This window comes from Empidonax traillii, unplaced genomic scaffold (genome assembly GCF_003031625.1).
Source record: "Empidonax traillii isolate 1590-97213 ecotype Southwest subspecies unplaced genomic scaffold, ASM303162v1 scaffold761:size885847, whole genome shotgun sequence".
Classification (NCBI taxonomy): Eukaryota; Metazoa; Chordata; class Aves; order Passeriformes; family Tyrannidae; genus Empidonax; species Empidonax traillii.
Window position 1 is genome coordinate 791,164 of NW_020955954.1, and position 21,534 is coordinate 812,697.

The 21,534-nt window shown below is 49.6% G+C and overlaps 1 protein-coding gene across 5 annotated transcripts in view; it reads left to right on the forward strand.

The window, feature by feature from the left end:
* DAZAP1 (DAZ associated protein 1) overlaps positions 1-21,300 on the forward strand; it is a 22,112-nt gene extending 812 nt beyond the window's left edge. Inside the window, exons 2-13 of one of the 5 annotated variants that reach the window (XM_027901089.1) lie at positions 4,429-4,474; positions 4,877-5,043; positions 5,337-5,402; positions 5,990-6,097; positions 7,160-7,208; positions 11,501-11,583; positions 14,859-15,012; positions 16,233-16,262; positions 16,693-16,833; positions 17,647-17,829; positions 18,138-18,200; positions 20,327-21,300. In XM_027901089.1, coding sequence (XP_027756890.1) covers positions 4,429-4,474; positions 4,877-5,043; positions 5,337-5,402; positions 5,990-6,097; positions 7,160-7,208; positions 11,501-11,583; positions 14,859-15,012; positions 16,233-16,262; positions 16,693-16,833; positions 17,647-17,829; positions 18,138-18,200; positions 20,327-20,499 — 1,263 coding nt within the window. In that variant the 3' untranslated portion in view covers positions 20,500-21,300. Of the gene's footprint in view, positions 1-4,428; positions 4,475-4,876; positions 5,044-5,336; positions 5,403-5,986; positions 6,098-7,159; positions 7,209-11,500; positions 11,584-14,858; positions 15,013-16,232; positions 16,263-16,692; positions 16,834-17,646; positions 17,830-18,137; positions 18,201-20,326 lie in introns of those variants that run through there. The other 4 variants (XM_027901087.1, XM_027901091.1, XM_027901090.1 and 1 more) reach the window with 4 other exon arrangements.
* The last annotated feature ends 234 nt before the right edge of the window (positions 21,301-21,534 follow it).

The window sequence follows — 21,534 nt, forward strand, 5'->3', positions numbered from 1 at the left end:
GGAGGATGCTCGTGGGGCCCGGTGCCGCTGAGGGGGGTCTGGTGCGGGGTCGGGGGATGCTGAGGGGGGAGCCGGTGCGGGGTCAGGGGGTTAAGGCGAGGCTGTTCCCGAGGTGGGAGGTGCTGAGGAGGGGCCGGTCCTGGGTCGGGGTTGCTGAGGATGGGGTGGGGGGAGATGGTGTCGGTCCCGGGTCAGGGGCTGTTGAGGGCGGGCCGGTGCCGGGTGCGGGGGGTTCAGGGGGTCCCGGTGCCGTGCGGGGGGTGCTGAAGGGGGGTCCGGTCCCGCCGTGAGGGCGCCCCGGTGCCCCTGCCGGCCCCCCCACCCCCCCGGTCACGTGACCGGCGCGCGCGGGGCTGCGGCAGGTGCGCGCGCCCAAGGTCACCCGCCCGCGGCGCTTCCCGCGCCCGCCCGCACCGCATCCCGCATCCTGTCCCGCTCCCCATCCCGACCTGCAGCTCGCACCGCATCCCGACCCGCTTCCCGCGTCCCAGCCCGCACCGCATCCCGACCTGCAGCTCGCACCGCGGCCTGACCCGCACCACATCCCACACCCCGCCCGCCAGCGCGGGGCACTGCGGGAGCGACCCGCCGGCCGAGGGACGGGCATCGTCCCGCTCCGCTCCGCGCTGGCGCGGCCTCACCTTGAGCCCCGCGTGCAGTTCTGGGCGCCACAGTAAGAGGAAAGGGTTAAAGGCATTAGGGAGCGTCCAGAGGAGGGACACGGAGATGCTGAAGGGCCTTGAGGGGAAGAAGCCCTGCGAGGAGCGGCTGAGGGCACCTGGTGCTTTCAGGCTGAGGGGAGACCCCATTGCAGTCACAACTTCCCGTGAGGGGAAGCGGAGGGGCAGGCACTGAGCTCTGCTCTCTGTGAGCAGTGACGGGACCCTGTGGATCCCTTCCAGCCCAGAGCGTTCTGTGAACCTGCCTGGGGGACTTTGTTCCAGTGACTCATCAGGGCCGCCCCGAGGGGCTTCTCACGGGGAAGAGGGGGCTCCGAGCAGGAAAATCCTGGTTTTGAGGGTTCCCGGGGGTTTATTCAAACCAATAACCTGACACGGGTCTGGCTCTTCTGAGGTGTGCTAACAGTCACAGAGAGGCTTGGGTTGGAAGGGACCTCATGGACCACGCAGTCCCACTCAGTACCGTGCTACTTCAGAGCTCTGTCCCAAAGCCTCTGACATTGAAATGGTCAGGCTGGGGCATGGGAAAACTCGAAGGAGCAAAAACAAAATGGAAAGACCCCTGGCTGGTTCTTCCACTGCACGTTTTGGCACAGAATTTGCTCCTCAGGACTGGTCACCTTGTTTGAAAGTGGAGCGGACACAAAGCACTCGCCCCGTGCTGCCTGCAGTGCCTTGTAAGCTGCTTATTTGCTGCTTGTTCTTAATTTGTAAACCCTAAAAATACAGGAGGCAAGAAAAGCCATTGGAATATCGTGTTGGAATGGTTTGGGTCGGAAGGGATCTTAAAGATCATCCGGTTCCAACCCCCTGTTCCAACACAGGCCTGTTTAAATTCGTAGGTTTGGCTCTGAAAGTGTTGTTATTTGCACCTGGGCCTTAACTAGTGTCTGGTGCCTTAGGAGAGACCTGCTCAGGTCTGCCCTCCCAGGCTTAGGCGAGTGCCAGGCTCCAGGTTATTCCATGAAACACCATCAGCTCCCTCCTGAGCTGGCTCGGCTGACCCAGAGCTTGTTCCCAGTCAGGAGCTGTTTGGGATGTGATCCTTGGAGCTGTAATCACATTGAGAAGGATTGGGGGTTAATCAGAGAGGGAAATTTCTTTATCCTCCTCCCCCAGAAGTGCTCAGAGCAGAGGTGAGAGCTATATCAAAGGGCAGCTCTGCTCAGCTGCTTCAGCTGAGGGGAGGAAGTTCTGGTTCAAAGCTTTGGGAGAGGCAGCTCTGAATGGGAAGTTATGAATTCAGCTGCTTTTCTAGACTGAGATTGTAAGAAAACCCACTTAGGGAGGCTGTAGGTCTTGCAGGTATGTTGGCATGGGCAGGGGGGGCTTGTGAGAGTTATTTGTTGTAATTAATTAGTGCTTAGGACTGTTTTGGATGGAAGAAAAGTGCTGATCTCTGTCCTTCTGTCCTGCAGCTGAGATATCAGAGATGTTAATCAAACCCAAGAGTATTTATGTAGGTGAGGAGTTGTTGCTTTTGTTGAGTTTTGGTGTTCTGCAATACCTTTTTTACTGGTATTATTTGCTCCAGCAGCAAGTAAGTTTTTGGCAACAAAGAATAAATTAGCAATTAAAATTCTCACAGGAAGTAGTGAGGTGGAACTTCTGAGGAGTCATTATCCCGCTTCCTGCTCCTGAAGGGATCCCTGGGGGGAATTCTGCTGCACCTGGGGGGGTCTCACACAGCACACAGTTCGTGGTGGACAGACAGACCTGCCCACAGCACGGGCTGGTGAGTCCTGTTGTCACCTGGCTGTGCTGGGAATGGCTTTGCATTCCCCCAGGAATGGGCTGTAGCATCCTCTGCCCCTGCAGCGCTCTGGGGGACAGGGTGGACAGGGTGCAGCATGGGTGAGACCTTGGGAAGGGGCTGCTGATGGTGCTGGGCTCAGGGATGGAGCTCACACAGCTGTCCTGCACGGAACCACATCTGGATCCCTGTGAACTCTGGAGCTGATGGGATTAGTGAAGTCTGGCCCTGCTCTCTGTGTTCAGACCAATCCATGGAAGAGCCCAAGGCAGGGGATTCCTGGCTTTGGCATTCCAGAGCTGTGTATTTCCATACAGCTGCTGGAGCTGGGCATGGGCGGCCCAGCTTTTCTGTCCCAGTGCATGTATGGTGACTACAAATAATTCATAGTGGAATGGGAAGGTTTCAGTGACCTCCCTCCCTGCACAGCCTGGTGTGATCTAAAATAGATTGATCTGATAGCTATCAGATTTAGTTAAAAACACCCCAAACCCAGTCCATAAGCTCAAATGCAGCCGGTCAGGGCAGTGTTGCTAACGAACTGAAACTTCAACATGAGTGTAGCATTAGATCAGCAATTTTTTCTTTGCTATTGGGAAATAGAGTTATTTCTCTATAGAACCCACTTTCCCTGAAAATAACAGCACGAGGAGCGTGTAGATTTGTGTGTTGTGTGCATGGAGAGGGACAGCTGTGGAAGCCACCAGGAGAGCCAGGTGTGGGGGTGAAGTTGGGGCTGTCCCAGAGCACGACCTGTTGCCGAGCACTGGCTGGTGTTGAGCAAGGCCCTGAGCCCGTGCCAGGAGCCCGAGCGCTGCCAGAGGGAGCAGGGGGCACTTTTCCAATCCTTGAGGAAAACTTCGTCATCCCGAACACGCAAGCAGAAAACAGGCCTGCCTTGAGAGAGGGCAGGGGAGGGGGGACATGTCCTGGGTGTGCCACTCTCAGAGGGGCCTGGGGCGGGGGGACATGTCCCCGTGCATTACGATAAGGCAGGAGCAGATGCAGCCAGTGCCTGCTGGGACACTGAGGGCTGTATTTGCTTTGCATGTCACCAGCTCGGTTGTTTTCTGGCTGCTCAAGGAGACGCTTTGATCAGCCCTTAACAGTTGGTCTGTTTTTTTGAAAGACAAGACTCGTGTCACGTCTCAGCCACTGACTTAGGGACAGAATTGGCCCTGATGGAGCGAGGCTCGTAGGTGCTGTGTGGTACTGAGCTCAGTCCTGGGGCTGGTGCAGAAGGGTCGTGACATGATGTCACATCACAGGAGGGAATCAGAAGGGGCCGGCTGGGTCTGTCAGGGAGCAGAGCTGCTCACCCCAGGAAGCTGCAGACCCCCACGGGAGGTGTTGGTTTTTTTTTTGAGTTGGTGCTTCGTACAGAAAGGGCTGAGTGTTGAGGTGGCTGTAACCAACCTTTAATTACAGAGTAAATGACTTTGCTGGGAGTTTTGTCACACCCAAAAGTTGATAAAGAGATGCAGAGCTGGCAGGGAGCTCCTCTGAACACTTACCCAGGCACTTGGGCATGCCCGGACGTGAAACCCTGCAGATTTGGGTGCTCTTTGCAGAAGATGAGTTGTTTCAGTTTTAAGCAGTTTTGTTTGGGGTTTAGCCATGGCTGTCTCATCTGCTGGGCGATATCTCCAAGCTGGATTGTCCAATGGTTTCCCAGCGAGTGGCTGGATTAGCGCTGCTCTGTTATTTAGGACCTGCCACACAGGTTTGTCTCTGTCTCAGGCCTGTGCTTGGCAGCTGTACTTGTGCTTTCCCTCCAGTAGCAGATGCTGGCAGACAGCAGTGGCTGAGGGTTTGTGGCTGAGGGAGGGAGCAGGAGTGGAGGGAGGGTTTGGTTTAATCCGTGGGCTCTGGTGAAGTGCTGGCTTTGTAGGGTGTGCTGGAGTATTACCCCCAGAACTCTCCAGAATAACCAGCTCAGGCCTTAAATAAGATGTAGCATCTGCTGTGTCCCCTAAACCTGCCCTGTGCTTTGTTTGCAGGAAGCTGTTTGTGGGTGGCCTGGACTGGAGCACGACACAAGGTGAGCGACGGCTGCTGCAGGCCTTTTAACAGACACTGCTCTGCTGGGGGCACTGGGCTGAGATTCTCTGCTCCTCTCTGCTAATTAATAAAACTCTGTAGAGGGAGCTCAGGTATATGTTAATATTCTGGGGTTATGTTTTCTGTTGGTGTTTGGTGCTGGAGTTTTTGTCAACCCAACCATTTTTATGATCGCTTTCCTGTGGTACTGCTTTCCATTTGTATGAGAGGAAGCAAACCGTTATTTAGCCTTGGTTTACAGGGAGTAAAATGTGATCATTTTCAAAAGATGATTTTAGGTTGTTTCGCTGCTGTTTGCTTATCTGTTGGCTCGTAACTGCAAACACAGTCTGGTGCTGCCAGTCTCTGGTTCTGTTTAATATTTACTTTTTTTCTTTAACAGAAACTCTTCGTAGCTACTTCTCCCAGTATGGAGAAGTTGTAGACTGTGTAATAATGAAAGACAAAACAACAAATCAATCTCGAGGATTTGGATTTGTCAAATTTAAAGACCCCAACTGTGTGGGAACAGTGCTGGCCAGCAGACCTCATACGTTAGATGGCCGAAATGTAAGTCGCTTTTGCGTTGGGGTTTTTTTTGGTTGGTTTTTCTTTCCTGCTCCAGATCCAAAGATTTGCTTTAAAGTCTGGCTCCTCATTTGCAGACTGGAGAGTGTCCAAGTCACCTGGTTGTTGGTTTCAGTTGATTTGTTGGAAGGCAGCTCTAAGTCAGTGGTTTGTGCTGAGGAGCTGGGTGTCAGCAGTGCTGGGTGTCAGCTGTGCTGGCTTCAGCTGCCACACACAGTAACTTTTCGAGCAGAATTCTGCATGCTGAGGTCTGACCAAACTGGAACTTCTTCCAGATTGATCCAAAGCCATGTACACCTCGGGGGATGCAGCCAGAACGGACACGACCGAAGGAAGGATGGGTAAGGAAAGATCCTTGTGTATCCTGCCTGTTGTCCAAGTTCTGGCTTAGCTTCTAGCAGTTGAATTGAATTCCCTTGGATTGTATCCATGTTCCAAAGGCAGGAGGCAGTGTGCAGGCCTGGAGTGTAAATTTATTTCTGCACAATGTCTCTCCCTTGGATTTGCACGGGCAGGTCCAGGTGCAGTGCAGTGTTCACCAACACTTGTGTCAGTTTGGGTGTGGTGTTCCTGAAGCTCTTAGTGCTGCTTTTAGTCAGTTCTTCAGACTTGAGAGCAGCGTCTGGAAGGGCCCTCGCAGGGCTGATGCTGTTCCAGCCCACTCCACACCCTGCAGCTTCATCAGAGGTCAGTGTAGAATGAGTAAATGGCCTTAGAACGCAGGGCCTGGATTTCTGGTCCTCTGGAGAACAGGGAACACTGAACCTCTGAGCTCAGAATGTGCTTTGCCTTCAGGACTGGGAGACTTCAAGGCTGGAGATCTGCCCTCAGCCTGCCAGAGCCCGTTGTTTGTGGTTCAGTGTGAAATGACAGAGGCAGCCGACTTTATTGTCCTTCTGACTGGATTTTTCTCTCCTTGATTTAGCAGAAAGGATCCAGGAGCGATAACAATAAATCCAATAAAATTTTTGTTGGTGGGATTCCTCATAACTGTGGCGAGACAGAGCTCAGGGAATACTTCAAGAAGTTCGGAGTGGTGAGTCACTGGGCCCGCTCGGGGGGAGCTGCTTCCCCTCCTCTGCCCTCCTCTTGTGTCCTCAGGCTGTCAGATTTGGGGGAATTTGGACAAACTGCTGCAGGGGCACGTGAAGTGTTTGGTGGTAAACTGTAGTGAGTGCTGATGGTCTGGAAATGTCTCTGGAGAGAACCTGCTGCTCGGGTGGAGTTTGTTGTGTGCTTCTGTCTCCTTGCTTTAAGTCTACCTGGTGCAATGTTCTGTTTCTTCCTCCAGAAGCTCCCAGGTTGAGGTGGCTCAAGAATGATTTTTTTTTTTTCCCCCTCTTTCCCATTGGAACCTCCATCTGAGACAAACTGAACTTGTCACCTTTGAGTGGCATTTGGTGTGGGGTTTTTTATACTTTAATCACTTTTCTCTGGGCTTTCTTAGTGGCAGCAAAGGGTTTGTAGAGAAACAAGTTTATCAGCAGCTAATCGTTTCTCAACCCTATTTAAAATTCCGTTAAGATAATTTATTTAAACAACAAGCAATGGCTAACAACTGTTTCTTCAGCTTGAAAGGCTGCAGCAGACCCGTTATAAAAACAGGGAGCACGTTCCACAGCTGTGGAATGTAGTTAGAGGGGGTTTGTAAAGCTGTGTAAAGCATCAATTTGAGTGGTGCTCTGGGCCGCAGTGCATGCTCCTGAACGAGTTTGGAGCTCAAGCTGATCTTCATGGTGAGAGTGAAAATGGCTAAAAATGGCAAAAGTCATCTTCCAAGAAGCTGCCCTGATGAGCTCTTGGAAAACAAACCTTTGGGGTGCTTTATAGGCCCTGGTGTGGGTGCAGACAGTGGAATGGCCTTAATGGTGGATTAAAATGTTAAGTGTGATGAGCAGCTTTGTGGATGGATGGATGGATGGACTGAGGCTTTCCAAACCCCCAGGAAGAGCAATGTCCCTGGTTTTTGTGCTATGCCTGGGGTTGGTGGCTGCAGTTGAACTGTGCTGTGTGGGTCGAGAGCAGGAACCAGCCTGTGGTGACTGTTCCAGCCCTCCCCTGGTAGCACAGTGAGTAGAATTTCCCTCCTCTCTTCCAGGTCACTGAAGTTGTAATGATCTATGACGCAGAGAAACAGAGGCCCCGAGGTAAAGGCTGATCTAGTTTGTCCTTGAAATTTCTTCATACTCTCCTATAGTCAGATGGCAAACTATTTCACACCATCAGAAAAGGTAGATTTTTTTTTTTTTTCTCTTCTGTTGCCTCAGGAAAAAGAATAATTCACTGGGCAAACATCACTTCAAGTCTAGACTCTTCATCTCTGGCTTCACTTGGGTCTGTGCATTTCAACTCAGACGTTTCATGCTCATTTATGGGGGTTGTTTTTTGAGATGAAATGAAATTTGATTCTCAAGCCATTTGTGTGGCTGAAGGTACTTTTGGAGGGGAAAAAAATAAGCAGATTTTCCTCCTATTCCACATGAAAGGTATGTTGGATCTGTAAGTGCATGGGGAGTGCTCCAGTCAGAGCACAGGACAGGACAGAATCCATCCATCATCTGCTTTTGTTTTGGTTAAATGGCTTCACCTCAAATTAAAGCAAAACACTTCTTAAACCACACAGAATAATTCTGAAATATGTTTTTTGTTTTTTGGGTTTTTTTGATTGGGACTCACAATCCCTGTGTGCCAGACAGCTTTTTAAGAGGGGGAGAAAGCCCAGACTGTGGAAGATTCACTAGATATTGAATCAAGTTGGGAACCTTTGGTCAAAATACGAAGCGAGTTCCATGTCAGCCACGTGCCATTGCATCCACCATCAGTTTGCCAAGGAAGAGCCAATCCTTTAGCTTTGCTCCCACCCTGTAGCATGCTCGACATGCTAGAGAATAGTTTGCCATCTGAACTTTTCATTTCTCTTCTGCCTCATTATTAAGAAATATATCCTTCACTTCATATTTATTAAGCTGTTAAGTCTTAGTTTTATTTTTAATTTAGACATACATCCTTAGTGACATATTTAAGTGTTTCATAGTAAAGTATGGTAATGTTAAGTAAGTTCTTTTTTTGTTTCTTTTCTCTCTGTGAATTGTTTGACTGTGATTAACGATATCTCTTTAGATTTCTTCTCTCTAGGTGATAATTTATCACAGAGGTACAGGCCAGTTCCGCAGTCAGAGGAGGGACGGGCTTTGTCTTTTATTGGAGTGTAAACGAAGTTTCAATATATTTGTTTTTTTTGTTTTCTTGCTTTAGCTATCCTAATCTTCTTTCAGCAGATACCTTTGAATTAAGCAGCACATAAATCCATCTATTTCAGTGCTCTAGAGCAGCTGGTTTTGGATAGAGGAGACAGAGACACAGGCATCCCAGTGTGATTTAGGGCTGGAGTTCTGAAATGTTGCAGTAATTACTGTATCATCTCTACCTTTGTAATATTTAATCCCAGCCTTGCAGCCTCTGAGCAAAAGGTACTAAAACATCATGCCTGGTCTGGATTAATCCTCTCTCAGTTAATGGCTTCTCTGCTTAAAGCTCTACTAAAAAAAAACAGGGAAAGGAGGGCTTAGGGTAAAGCACAAATGCCAGGTGGGTGGTGAAGGTGGGAGAACAGGTCTGTCTCCATCCACGTGTTCTGCAGAAAACTTTCCCCCTTAATTCATCTGACTTCTTAAACACTTCCTGAATCCTCTTGCTCTGCCTTTCACTTCTGTGCTGTTGCCTTCTTTTTTCAGTGTGGTAACTAACAGTCATCTCCCCACGTGGCCTTGTCAGTCCCTGGGGGGTGCCAGGAAAAGTTCCCTGTAGTTTGTATTGGGTTTTCCTGGTAGTGCATCCCAGAATAGGATTTCTCTTGCCTTCCCTTTCTCATCTGTGTTCTCTCACTGCTCTGTCCCCTTGTCCTTTTAACACAATGCCCAAATGCGTTTATAAACCTCCAGAGGCCAGTTCAGTGCCATCTCTCCTTGTCCCCTTCTGAATTTTGCCTTCTCCCATTAACTTTACCACCCTTCCTATGGAAGGGCCCATCATTGTACTGATTTGCTGGTAGGAGGGGGGGAGAATGATCCCTGTTCTTATCCCTGTAGCCTCCACCTGCCTTCAGCCTGTCAGGAGAGCCCCCAGGTCCTCAGGTGGTGCCCTTGAGGAGCTGATGGCGTCAAACATCCACGTCATCTCTGCTGCCTCCCAGTGCTGCCTGTTCCTGCCAGCTCTGCTGCCAGCTCTGCTCCATCCCAAGCCTTCCCTGCACAGGCACCGTGTGCCCTCCCTGAGAACAGAGCGGCTTTGCTGCAGCCTCTGCCTCCCTGCCTGCTGCTCTTGGCCAGACCAGCAGCTGAAGGGATGATGGGGCCTCGCTGTGCTCCTTCTGCTCTTCCCTCGGCTGCAGATGAGCCCCAGTGCTCTGGTCTGGTCCTCTTGGAATCCTGCTCAGAGCAGTTTGCTTCTCCAGCCTTTAGCAGTGTCCTGTCCTTCAAAAACTAAGGCTGGGGATGGTGGGTTTCATCACTTCTCTATTTAAAACTTCACCTTGGGATTTTACTGTTTTGCTCCAAATTCTTCACTGTTCCTGATCTTGTGGTGTTTGACCCTTTCAAAATCCCCTTTTTTGGTTTCTTTACTGGCTTCCTCAGTGACTTCTTACTGTCCCTCTTCCTCCCCCTCCAGCCCCATCCCACAATCTATTCCTGTCCTTCAGTCTTGGAATCAGGTTAAACAACAGCCTTCAGACATGGATGGAATCCATTGTTTCTCTTTCCCATCTCTTTTTAGATAAAGGCTGGAACACTAAACACGTGATTTAAACACAAATCCTTTTCCTCTGGCTCCAATACTCGGATTTCTGGTTAACTCAGACAAATATATTGTGATGAAATGCTGCTCTCAGCTTGGAGGCTGCTTTCATCACAGCTCCACTAAACTTCGTTTATACTGCCAGTCTCTTGTGTGTGGGAAATGCCAAGTTTTTTCCTTTTTATTTTCAGTTTATTTTAGTGATGTCTTTTGCTCTTGTTGCTGACAGCAGAATTTGACCTGCTGGAATCTATTTTGGCCTGTATCTTTGTGTATTTTTATATATATATATATAAACTTTCTCTACACTAGGCCTCTTTGGGCTTACCCAACGCAGTTGGATAAGCGTGGAGAGACATTCCTGTGCTAGACCCTGTATTCTGTAACGCTTTAGAGCAAGATTTTGGCTGCTGTCAGCACTAGCTGCAAAGCAAAACGCAAACCAAGGGGGAGATCTTGGGTTTCAGAAAAGCAGAACCGCATCCATGTTCCATTCGCTTCCGATGACGCTTCCGACGCCGCGCCTCGGGTTTCCTTTCTAATTTTTACTGCTCTCCCCGTAGCTAATCCAAAGAATGGCACAATTCCTGTTCTGCATGTGTGTCCCTCCCTGCCCCGGGGCCGGGCTGTCCCCCAGCAGCCGGTGGGTGATGGCATGGCCGTGTCCTGGGGGATTAACCACGATTTTGCCACTCTCTCGGCCGTACCAGCAGCTACAACCTACGTGCAGTGGTTCTCAGAGGGACCCCAGAGAGGGGTCAGTCCCGGGGCTCTGCCTCCTTTCCAGAGCCTCCTCCAGGCTCCAAAAGCTGCTGGATCCAGCTGGGCTGCCACCAGCGAGGGCTGTGGTCAGGGCAAAGGGAATGAGCCACCCGTGGGGAGCTGGAGCACCGGGGGGCCAAAAGGGCTGAAAAGTGCTGTGTAGATTTCCAAGAGGAAAAACAGCAGGAAATACAAGAAATAAAACAGATGAAAGACGTGGCAGCAATGCCTCATCCTGTGTAAGCAACACCCTACAGGGGTTGCTGTGCTGGGAAGGAGTAACACCTGTTCTGTGCTTTTTCCGAGGTGTGGAGAACTTGAGAACCTCTGATGTAGGTTGTTAGTTTCTGAAGCTTCTCATTCATCCATGGAGTGGTAAAATTTTTCATGCTTTAACAGCTACATTTCAAAACCAACTTTCTTATTTTCCATGGAAAATGCCCCCTAACTGGAAGCTGGGCTAAGGGATGGGAGGAAGTTGCTTTGCAGCTTTGGGGAACAGGGGTAAGATAGTTTTTTCTTGGGAAACTAGGCTGAGCAGGGAGGAGCAGCAAAGTTGCTTGACTTTAACCTGCTGTCCCACAAGTACTTTGGTTTTAGCACTTTTTTTCCATTTCCTGGTAGGTGGATGAGGAATAAACTCAAATTAAAAGCCGGTTAACGAGCTCAGTTTGAAGTTGCATGTGCGAACCCACGGCGAGGCACTAATTGCCTCACGACAGGAAGTATCCATTGCAATTTTGGCAGAGTTTTTGGCAATTGAACACAAGTGTCGTTATCTGAAACCCCTGCTTGAACCCTTGGTCTGCCCCTAATACTGTTCATCATCCTGTTTTGTGTCACAACACCCTGCTACCTTGATTCACTCTTCGTCGTTGGCTAGGTTTTGGATTTATTACTTTCGAGGACGAACAATCAGTGGACCAGGCTGTCAACATGCATTTTCACGACATCATGGGCAAAAAAGTGTGTAGTTGTAGTTTTATTTTACCTTAAGAAAGAACCAAGTCTTGGGCAACGAGCGATTTCACTGGGGAGCAAAACCGAACCCTTGGCCCGGGTGGGAGAACACGCGAGTCCGAATTCAAGGCTTTATCCATGAAGGTGGGGAAAGTCTGAGTTGGCAGGACCAGGTGAGAAGGGCAGTTGGGGGGGTCAGCCTGAGGAAGGGAGGGTTTGCATTCAGCCTGAGGGCTCAGGCTGTGGGCTCCTCTGGTGGGGGTGAGGCCTTGTGTGTACAGACCTGGGGTTGCTGTGCCTGGGCAGAGCACTGGGACGAGCTGTGCTCGCTGCCTCCGGCTTGAGCCCCGCTGTGGGGCGAGGAGACAAATCAGTGATCTCCAGCTGTCCAAAACCAGAATCCCAGTGAAATCCGAGTTGTTCAAGGCTTGGTTTAAGATACCACTCCTTCAGATGTAACTCGGTACTGAAATTTTTGAGGTGGTGTGAGACAATCTGCTTTATATAATCTTTTAAACTTAAAAAGAAAAAGGGAAAAAAAAAAACATCCTGAAGGATTGGTTTTTTAAAAAATTGGGTCACTTACTGTGAAACTTTGATACCAACCCACGTACTCTATATAGTAGTTAACCACAATGCAGTTAAGTGACCTCTGGTTGTTTCATCTTCATACTGTGTTGTCAGCAAATGGGCGTTGGATAGGGAGGAATTTTTTAGGCTCCTTTGATGTTACTCAGCAAGGAACATGCTTCTACCTGTGGAAAAAAAAAAAAAAACACCCTAAAAGCAAAGTAAATTGTTGCAGGACACCTAGGTTTTATAGAGAGAAAAGAATATAACTTAAAGAAAAATGAACCACGGGAAATCCTGGTAAACTGAAGTCCTTGCAGCTTTAAGGTAGATCCAATTTTTAAAGTAAATGTTAAAACTGCTTAACTTAGAGTGAGGAGATTCAGGAAGATTTTTGCATTCCTTAAATTATTGCATTGTATGATTTTTTTTTTTAATTGTCTTTAAAGTCTTTTATGTGCTGCTATTTCATAAACATTTCCTTACCTAGTAGGAGAAATATTCTGCATATCAGTGAAGTTCTGGTTAATTATGCAGTAAATAATGCCTTTAATTCCTATGAACTTGTTCTGGGGGTGAGGGGTGGGTGATTTCCTGACAGTGGAAACAAAGGGATGTGCTTGTGTGATCCAGAGCATCAGGGCATGTTCTTGGCCCCCGGTGTTTCCCTCCTGTGGGCAGCCACAGGAGATGTGTGTGAGGTACCTGTACCCCCCGACATCCCCTGTCTGTCCTTGGAACTGCCTTCAGTGAGCAAAGCAGCAGATACAGTGGGAACAAAGGATGTACCTCCCTGGGGTGCTGGGAGAGGCTGGAGAGCCCAGAGCGAGCCCCCAGCTGTCACCTCGTGCTGCTGGGTTTGGAACGTGTTCCCGGTGCTTCCCAAACAAACCCAGTTCCAAACGGAAATAATCGATTTCCCCACCTTTTCCCCCCTTCCAGTGACACACAAAGCAGAATTCAGGGGGTTTCAGCTCGGAGCAGTGGAGCTGCCTCCGTTTTTGGGGTAACCTGGGCTTTAGGCAGGTGTGGAATTTGAACTCCCTATTCACAGGGAATTTTCAGTCCTCAGTTTGGCAGTTCCCGCTTCCAAATGTGCACTGAAAAATTAATGGGATTCTTCCACGAGGATTAATGAGCTCCAGATCCCCTGCTCTCCTCCACTGCCTAATCATGCCTGCTTTAAAAATGGTATCTCTGCCTTTTTGGTAATTAAAAAGGTATTGCTGAAATGAATCCATATGTTGTTGAAAGGGGGGGGGGTGGGAATTAAAATTGCAAGAAGGCCCCTGCTTTTGTAAGCAATAACCGAATTCCCCCAAGGCAAATGTGTTAAGACTCATTAATTTGAGTCCTTTGAAAAATTCCCTTGGTTCCTCTCTGGAAGGGCCTTGAGCTGACAGAGATTTGGTTACTGTCATGTCTCGTGTCCTTGGGGCATCGGCGGGGGGGGCACGGGGGGCTTTGTCCTTGCCTTGTGCCTGTTTCCTGTTTGTTCTCCCACATGAATGGCTTTTTAAGACATGGCAGGAAGAATTCTGAATACTTTATTTTCCATACTACTCAGGCCCATTGATGATTGAGATTTATTTTCTTTGTACTCTGGCACCCATTAAAATTAATCATGAAATAAAAGAAAAAAAAGGCCTGGAATTCAGTGAGCGCTGAGAGGGTTTCATTAAATCAGAGCTGGATTTCTTTTTTTTTTTTTTTTTTTTTTTTTTTTTTTTTTTTTTTTTTTTTTTTTTTTTTTTTTTTTTTTTTTTTTTTGAGAGGTTTATGTTGAATGTGCAGCTTATTTTAAGTAGGTCAAATGCACTTATTCTGTGGCTGGGAACACTAGGATGTTTTATCTAGGAATAAAATAAGATAAGCACTGTGGCTTACTAATTTTTAAAACAGGAGGGGTTTTGTCACTGACTTAACACAGTATGAAGATTTGCTTCTTATTGACTCAACTGTCCATTTTTATTACTTGCATGTTTGTTTACTTTTTTGTTAGATGTAATGTAAGATTCTCTTATCACATCCATTCCCTCTGACATTGTTTGAGTTAATTGAGATTCTTTAAGCGTTAGCCTGGGGAAGGTAAGTCTTTATCTTCCATTAGACATTTAAATAAAATCTTAAGTTTAAAAAAAAAAAAAAAAAAGGAAAGAAAACAACATTAAAAAAAATCAGTCAAAAATGTGTGTTTCTCAGGTATGAGCTGAAATTGCCATTAGCTGGGGTGGGTTAAACTGTCACTTCTAAATGAACCCCAAACGTATTTGGTTAAAGCATTAGTACCCTTTTTCAGAGCGGCCTCTTCACTCAAAATTCTGTTTTTTTTAACTGAAAACGTTGTCTTTGTAACTCCTGCCTTGACCATTAAATCAGCCTGTCCTGACCATACGAGATTCTGCTGTTGCCAGTGCAGAGCTGCTGTAAGAGGGTACTGCTGTTTTAAGATTAAAGCCAACGATACCGAAGTGATTTGTAGGATGCTTTTCTCGGAATCCCTCAACAGTAGGACTTGTAACGTCTTACCATCACCTACACTGTACCTGAGAAACATTGTAAATTACCGGCCTTAAGTTAAGTCCTTAAGTACTTAGACATAAGTCATAAGATGCTAAGTGTAGTCCTAAGCGTACCTGCGGGTGTGTGTGAGGGGTCGGGGGGTGCAGAGCCCCCCCCGTCCCTCCTGACCGGCCCCGCTGTTTGTTTAGGTGGAGGTGAAACGCGCCGAGCCTCGGGACAGCAAGAGCCAGACCCCAGGGCCGCCGGGGGCCAGCCAGTGGGGGAGCAGGATCATGCCGAGCGCTGCCAACGGCTGGGCAGGGCAGCCCCCTCCGACCTGGCAGCAGGGATACGGCCCGCAAGGTACTGCCCGCCCGCGCCCTCTCTGCTCCCCACAGCCCGTCCACGGGGGCCAGGCAGTGATTGCTGCTGCTCTGGCACTGCCCTGCCTGTCCTTCCGCTGTTCCCTCGGGATCTGCCTGGGGGTGACTCCGAGAAGGTGCTGAGGAGGCTCCAGGCGTGGCTGCGGGAGCGAGGCCTGCGTGAGACCCTGGTGACGATTCGGGTTGAAATAGCGGCTTTTTGGAGGATGAGGCGGTTTCAGGGGAAATTGATAAGGGAAATTTGAAAGGGGTGAGAGGAAGACAGATGGTCTTGTCTTTGGATTTAATTGCTTAATGTAGCCTGGAAAAGCACCAGGCAGCTCTGGGGCTGGTGGTGCAGGAGCTCTTGCTGCAGCTGGGGAACCCCCTGGGCCGAGGAGCACGGTTGGGTTTGATGGCTGCTCCCCCCACCAGGCTCTGAAGGCAGGATAAATACGCTGAGTTCACCCAGAGACAGTTTTGGTAACTCGTGGAGAAGTGCAGCGGGGTGGTTGAGTTGCTGTGAGAGATGGGAACTGTTCACCTGGGGGCTGGAGGGAGCGCGGCTGCTCCATCCCTGCTCCGATGGGTGGGGTGGCAGCGCAGGGAGGGCTCCTTTCCCCACGGTGCTGATTAACTGGGAAGCTGCAGCTGAGGGCTGACACTGTGCACAGATGTGCTAATCTGCAGCCGGAGGAACTCCATCATTTTCCATGCAGTGATTAGCCGGGAAAATGATACCTGATCTCCCGGAAAGATTAATGTCAGGCACAAACACATTCATCCTTCAATCCTAAAGCTGCAGCGGATGGGGAAGGCTTTTTTATGGTTCAGAAACTTCAAAAACAATCCAGATAAACCCGGTAGTGAATTAAAAATCCTTTGGATGTTTAGTCTGCTGGGATTCTCCCGGATTTTGGTCTTTATAGTACTACAGATCGTTGCACTTGGTACGTGGCAGCTCTCGAATGCTCCACCTGATTTGGGTTTGGGGACTGCTGTCTCTTCTGAGTGTTGCTTGCTGAATGGTTCAGAGTCTTTCCAGAATGGTGTATTCAGAAATAGGCCCGGAATATTTCTTGGACCCTAAAAATAGATGTGTAAGGGACACTGGGAGGATATCCAGTCTATCCCAGAGCCAGCTCCCTCCTCTTGCATCATCCCTGCTCCAGAGTGGGCAGCTTCAGCGATGTCTAAGGCTCCTTTTTTGTTCTGTTGTAGGGATGTGGGTGCCAGCTGGACAGGCAATTGGTAAGTACATTACATGGGACCAATCCTGACAGAAAAAATCCTCCTGAGTGCGGGCACAGCCTCTTTGAGCATTCACAGTGATTTGTGGGTTTCTGTAGGATTTAACCTACATTTAAAAGCTTGATTGAATTTGTCCTGGAAGAACGAAGGGGAAGACAGTGGATTCTTAACAGCTCAGTAATGGGAGCTGACACACATCCTGCTGCTCCAGCCACGTTAATTTGTTATCAAGGGATTACATGCTTAACTGCAGTTATTTACAGTGGGGATACTTGGAGGACAAATATTTCCCAAAGAAAGGATTCATAGAAGGCTGAGCCTGCGCTTGAAATCCGTCCAACAGCCTTACCCCATCTAGAGGAAGCTGACTCCAGCAGCAGCTCCTCAGTGTTGATCTGCTTCATTGTTGGGGTTTCTCTTCGCTCTCCAGGTGGATATGGACCCCCTCCTCCGGGCAGAGGAGCTCCTCCCCCTCCACCTCCATTTACCTCATACATAGTCTCCACACCTCCCGGGGGATTCCCGCCTCCACAAGGATTTCCACAGGGCTATGGCACCCCTCCACCGTTTAGTAAGTGACCCTCAGGAGCTGGAGCACGTCCAGCACCGAATTCAGCTTTTGCTCTTCTTCCTCTGGATTTGGATTTTCCCCCCTGTGTTTCACCTGTCTTTAATTGTTTTCTGTTCTGAGCTATAATTAACTGTATCCTTATTTTTGCTGGTGAGTTGAAGTATTTTTTTTCTTGGATGCAGTAATAATTTATATTCTCTGGTTTAAATCTGTGTTGCTGAACAAATTTAGATGTATTGTGTACCCCTGTTACAGCACCTGAGAGAAAACTTGAAGCTCACTGCTGGTGACCAGACACAGGCAGGGATTTTTGGGGGAGCTTAAGGAATTAAGGTCACAACTGGCACCGGGAGTACAAATAGGATTTTAGCATCTACCCTCTTTGGGCCACCTTTTCAAAAGTCTGGTCACAACCCTGGTTTAAAGAAGGTGGAAAACAGCCCCCAGTTGTCTGGAGTAGCAGATAGCACCATGTTATCCTCCCAGGATCTGGGATCATACAACTTCCCCCCTCACTTCTCATGTGAGAGCACAGAGTTGGGTCCCCGGCTCTGCTTTCTCCTGTCTCTGTGCTGGTTGCTGCAGTCTCTGCCTTAGGGGGACGTTTCTCATCCCTGTGGAAGGTAAGTTGTCGGGGTCTCTGAGCCATGGTGGTCACCTGTGTAGAGGTGAATCACTGTACACCCAGTTTGGATGTAACAGACTTAGGACTGTGTATTTTTGAACTACAGCGTGCCCTAAAGCCAAGCAGGACGTCGGGGTGGTGTTTACCTGTGTCTTCTCACATGTGTTTTGTGCTTCCTCGTGCTCCAGGTTTTGGTTATGGTGCTCCACCTCCTCCACCTGACCAGTTTGCCCCCCCTGGGGTCCCTCCTCCACCTGCCACTCCAGGGGCAGCACCACTTGCTTTTCCTCCACCACCACCACCATCTCAGGCAACTCAGGACATGAGCAAACCCCCGACTGCTCAGCCAGAATTCCCTTATAGTCAGTTTGGTGAGTACCTGCTGGAGCTTCCTCCCCTCTCCTCTCATTCTCGGGCAGGGAGTCGGTGTTGGCCGCAGTGTGCCAGCACTGGGGGCATTCTGTGGGATGGGAACGCTCCCCCCAGCTCAAGCCATCCTTAAATCATGCAATATTCAAGCCAGAGGGCTTTCCCTAACTCTAAACGGTGCCTGTGTGCTGTGAAATAATCTTTGGAGGCGTGGGCACTGCCAGGATGAACTCCTGGCTTGCACCCCCCCCAGATCTGCAGTGAAGCGAGAGCTTCACAGAGCTCACAGTGAACTTTTTTTGTGTGACAGACTTTGAGATTGGAGAGCAGACTTCAAGAGTGAGAGCAGCATCGAGAGGCAGGCAGTGCAGGTGTAAGGATCCAGGCTGGTGTCTTTTCCTCCCTTTTCCCATTCCTCCCCCATCTCTCTGGAGGTGTAGCTCTGTAAAGCTTTGTTGTGCTCTGTAGGTGACTTTCAGGTAGGTGATAGAAGACACTGAGGTAACAAGTTTTAAGCCAGGCAGACAGTACTACAAAAGGTAAAACCTCTTAAAAACTGCTAGACGAGTGCTTGTGCTCCTGAGTAAAATTTCTGCTGCTGTTCCCCATGGAAGCTCAGAGGGAATTCTCATTCTCCTCTTGCTCTTCTCAGCCCTGTGTTCGAGCAGTGCTCTCCAAAGAGCTCTGCAGAGAACTCCCCAAAGAGCTCTGCACTGCTTTTTTTTTCCTTTAAGGGATTGTAATTGGTCACTTTTACTTCTGAGGGGAATTTTTGCAAGCAGCAGCCCTGTGGATTCAGGCTGTTCCCTGCTTGAACACGTTCTCCGTGTGGTAGTGCTGCCTCGTGTGAAGTGCCTGCAGAAACTGCAGTGAGATAAACACTTCACAAAATCTGTTTAAATCGATGCTATTCAAAGTCCCAGCAGTGCAAAGCAGACGCTGGAGGAAGATGAGCCTCTCACATGTTTTTGTAAAGCGGAATTTGTTCTCATGCTGAGGAATTTGAAATGTTTTTTAGTCTGTTTGTGACAAACACGGTTGATTTCATGGATAGTTTTGCCCTCGTGACTCAAGGGAGCTTTTCTTTTCTTTGCCAGAACTTGGCTCTTTGCAGACTCTTTAAGGGGGTGAGAGGCCAGAACGGGGCTCAGATGTTGGGTTTGTGTGTAAGGGCAGGACAGCTCCTCATGTTTGTGAGCTGGCTGGGTGCAAACCCCCAGCTGAACTGGGACTGACCCTGTTCCCTCCCCAGGCCTGGCCAGGCCTTATCCTGGTAATGGATCTGAGCTCGGGCTCCTCAGCCAGACAGTGCAGCCCTAGAGGGGCAGAGGGGCTGGAGCAGGGATCAGCAGGCAGGGGAGGAGGGCAGCGTGTCCTGAGTGGCTCTGCAGGTGCGTGTGGGGGTTTCCTTTGTGATCAACAACACGAGCCCTGTGGGCAGCTGTGTTTGGCACCACAGAGCTCTGCACTGGAGCGACAGTAACTCGAGTTGTTTTTTCCACTCCCAGCAAACAATTCAGCTCTAGTCCTGAGTCCCTGCTTATCTGTGTCTAAACAAATGCCAGGGGTGGCATGGGGGGCTCCCAGAGCCTGTCATAGCGGTGTTTTAGGGTTCATTAGGGGCAGCAAGTCCTGAGGGACAGGCAGAGCTTGCAGTTGAGCTACTGAAGACGTGCTAAGAGACTTTGTTTGGGATTAAGAGAGTTAAACCTGCTCTAAGCCTGCTCAGAGAGAGGCAGCACTGCAGAAATGCACTTGGTAATTAGGAGCCTTAATACCATCCTTCAGAGCAGGGGCTGGCACTGATGCCAGGATTAAGAGTTGTATTTAATTACGGGAATTTGAATGAAATTTCTCAATTTCTCAGTGTTCTGATTTACATGAAGTTGTGTTTCGTGTTGGCAGCAGGAATTCTGCCCAGTCCTCCATCTGCACGCTGTTTTTTTTTTTCCCTGTCCCCAAATTCTGCTTGCACTGTGGTGTGGGCTGTGTCACAGAGAGGTGGTGACAATGGCCCCGAGCTGGCCAGTGTGGCAGGAGAGAAGTGCTGGGAAGAACAAGATGAATATTAACTCGTGGGTGCTTTAGCCTGAAGTGTGGATGAGACACAGCAGCTGTCCAGCTTTGTGGGTGTCCAGGTGGTGAAGCAGAGCCTGGTAACCGTGTGGTCAGTCTGAGGCACTCTGAGATTCCAGGGAACTCTTCCTGGCCACACCTCTGCCTGTGCTGGATCTGGCAGCTTTTGAGCAGGAAAAACCCCATCCCAAAGTGAAGCTGCACAGAAGGACTGGCAGCCCCCCTGGGAGCCCCCCCATTCCTGCACCCCTGTCCCCTCCTCCTCTGTGCCCGTTCCCTCTGTGTGGAAGGTGAATCCCTGTGGGAACCCAACCCAGGGCAGCTGCTTCTCCAGGGGGCTGGGGCGTGTCCCCGGGGAGGGAGCGGAGTGTGCGCCCCTGGCTGCTCCTGGAAGCTGATCCTGTGCCTTTGCCTTCTCCCCAGGGTATGGACAAGACTTGAGTGGGTTTGGACAAGGTTTCTCTGATCCCAGCCAGCAGCCCCCTCCCTACGGAGGCCCCTCGGTGCAGCCCTCCAGCGGCCCCCCGGCCGGAGGCAGCGGGTTTGGCCGGGGCCAGAACCACAACGTGCAAGGATTCCATCCCTACCGGCGCTAGCCTGGGCTGGCAATCAGGGAGTGCTGTCCACAGGGATCTCTGGGACCAGCTGAACCCCGGGATCCCAGACTTCTGAACTTGTGACAATCACATACTTGATGGAAGAAAAACCTAACAACAATTTTTTTTTTGGGGGGGTGGGGGCAGATGGCTTCTGAAGGCAGAGCTGTGGGTGTTTGGACTGCAGTTTTTAAAGATTTTTTTCCTTTCTCTAACCCATCAGCACAAATAAAGAAAATGTCACTGGTTCAAACTACAGGGTTTTAAAAATGTCTTCAGCTTTAATTCAAAACTTCAGGTTTCTTTTTTTTGAAATTATTTTTCCTGAGCCTTTGTTTTACCGTATATTGTAAACTTTTATGTTTAAAAGAAAAAAAAATATATACATTTACAGATTGTGAAATTTTTAAGAGAAATTTTCTACTATGTATGCTGGCTTATTTTTTAATTTAAAACAGGGTTTCCGTGGGCGCTGGCGGGATGGGGGGGGAGGGCTGCAGCCCCTCCCTCCCTGCCCTCGGCAGCGCTGGGGCGGAGGGATCCGAAACTCTGGGAGTTGACAGAAATCTACTGAGTGTATTTTGCTGTTGTTGTGGGGGGGGCAGAGCTGGGCCAGGGCAGGGGCAGGACCTGCACAGAGGCCCTCGTGGCTCTGGGCTCGGGTGCCCCTCGGGGTGTCGGGGGCTCCGCGGGCCTCGCGGGGTGTGGATTTCCCTCAGGCAAAAGGTTTCGGTGCGTTGGGCACTGGAGTGCTGAGCCCTGGTTTGAATAAAGACAAGAACCTTTGGATTAGAAACACCAGCCTGTCTCCATTTTTCTGGTTTTTTTTTGCTTTTTCTTGCGAGTTTGGGTTTTCCTGAGAAATCTGTTGGCAGGGTCGTGGGCTGTGCCCTGTGCCCACCCCCCTGGGGGGGACACAGCTGTCCTTGGCTCCCACATGGATCACTCAGAATTGACACCTGCACAAAACCACGACTGGAGCAGCTCCTGAGACCACCCCGACCCCTCGCTGAAGTTTGGGCCGCAGGAAACACC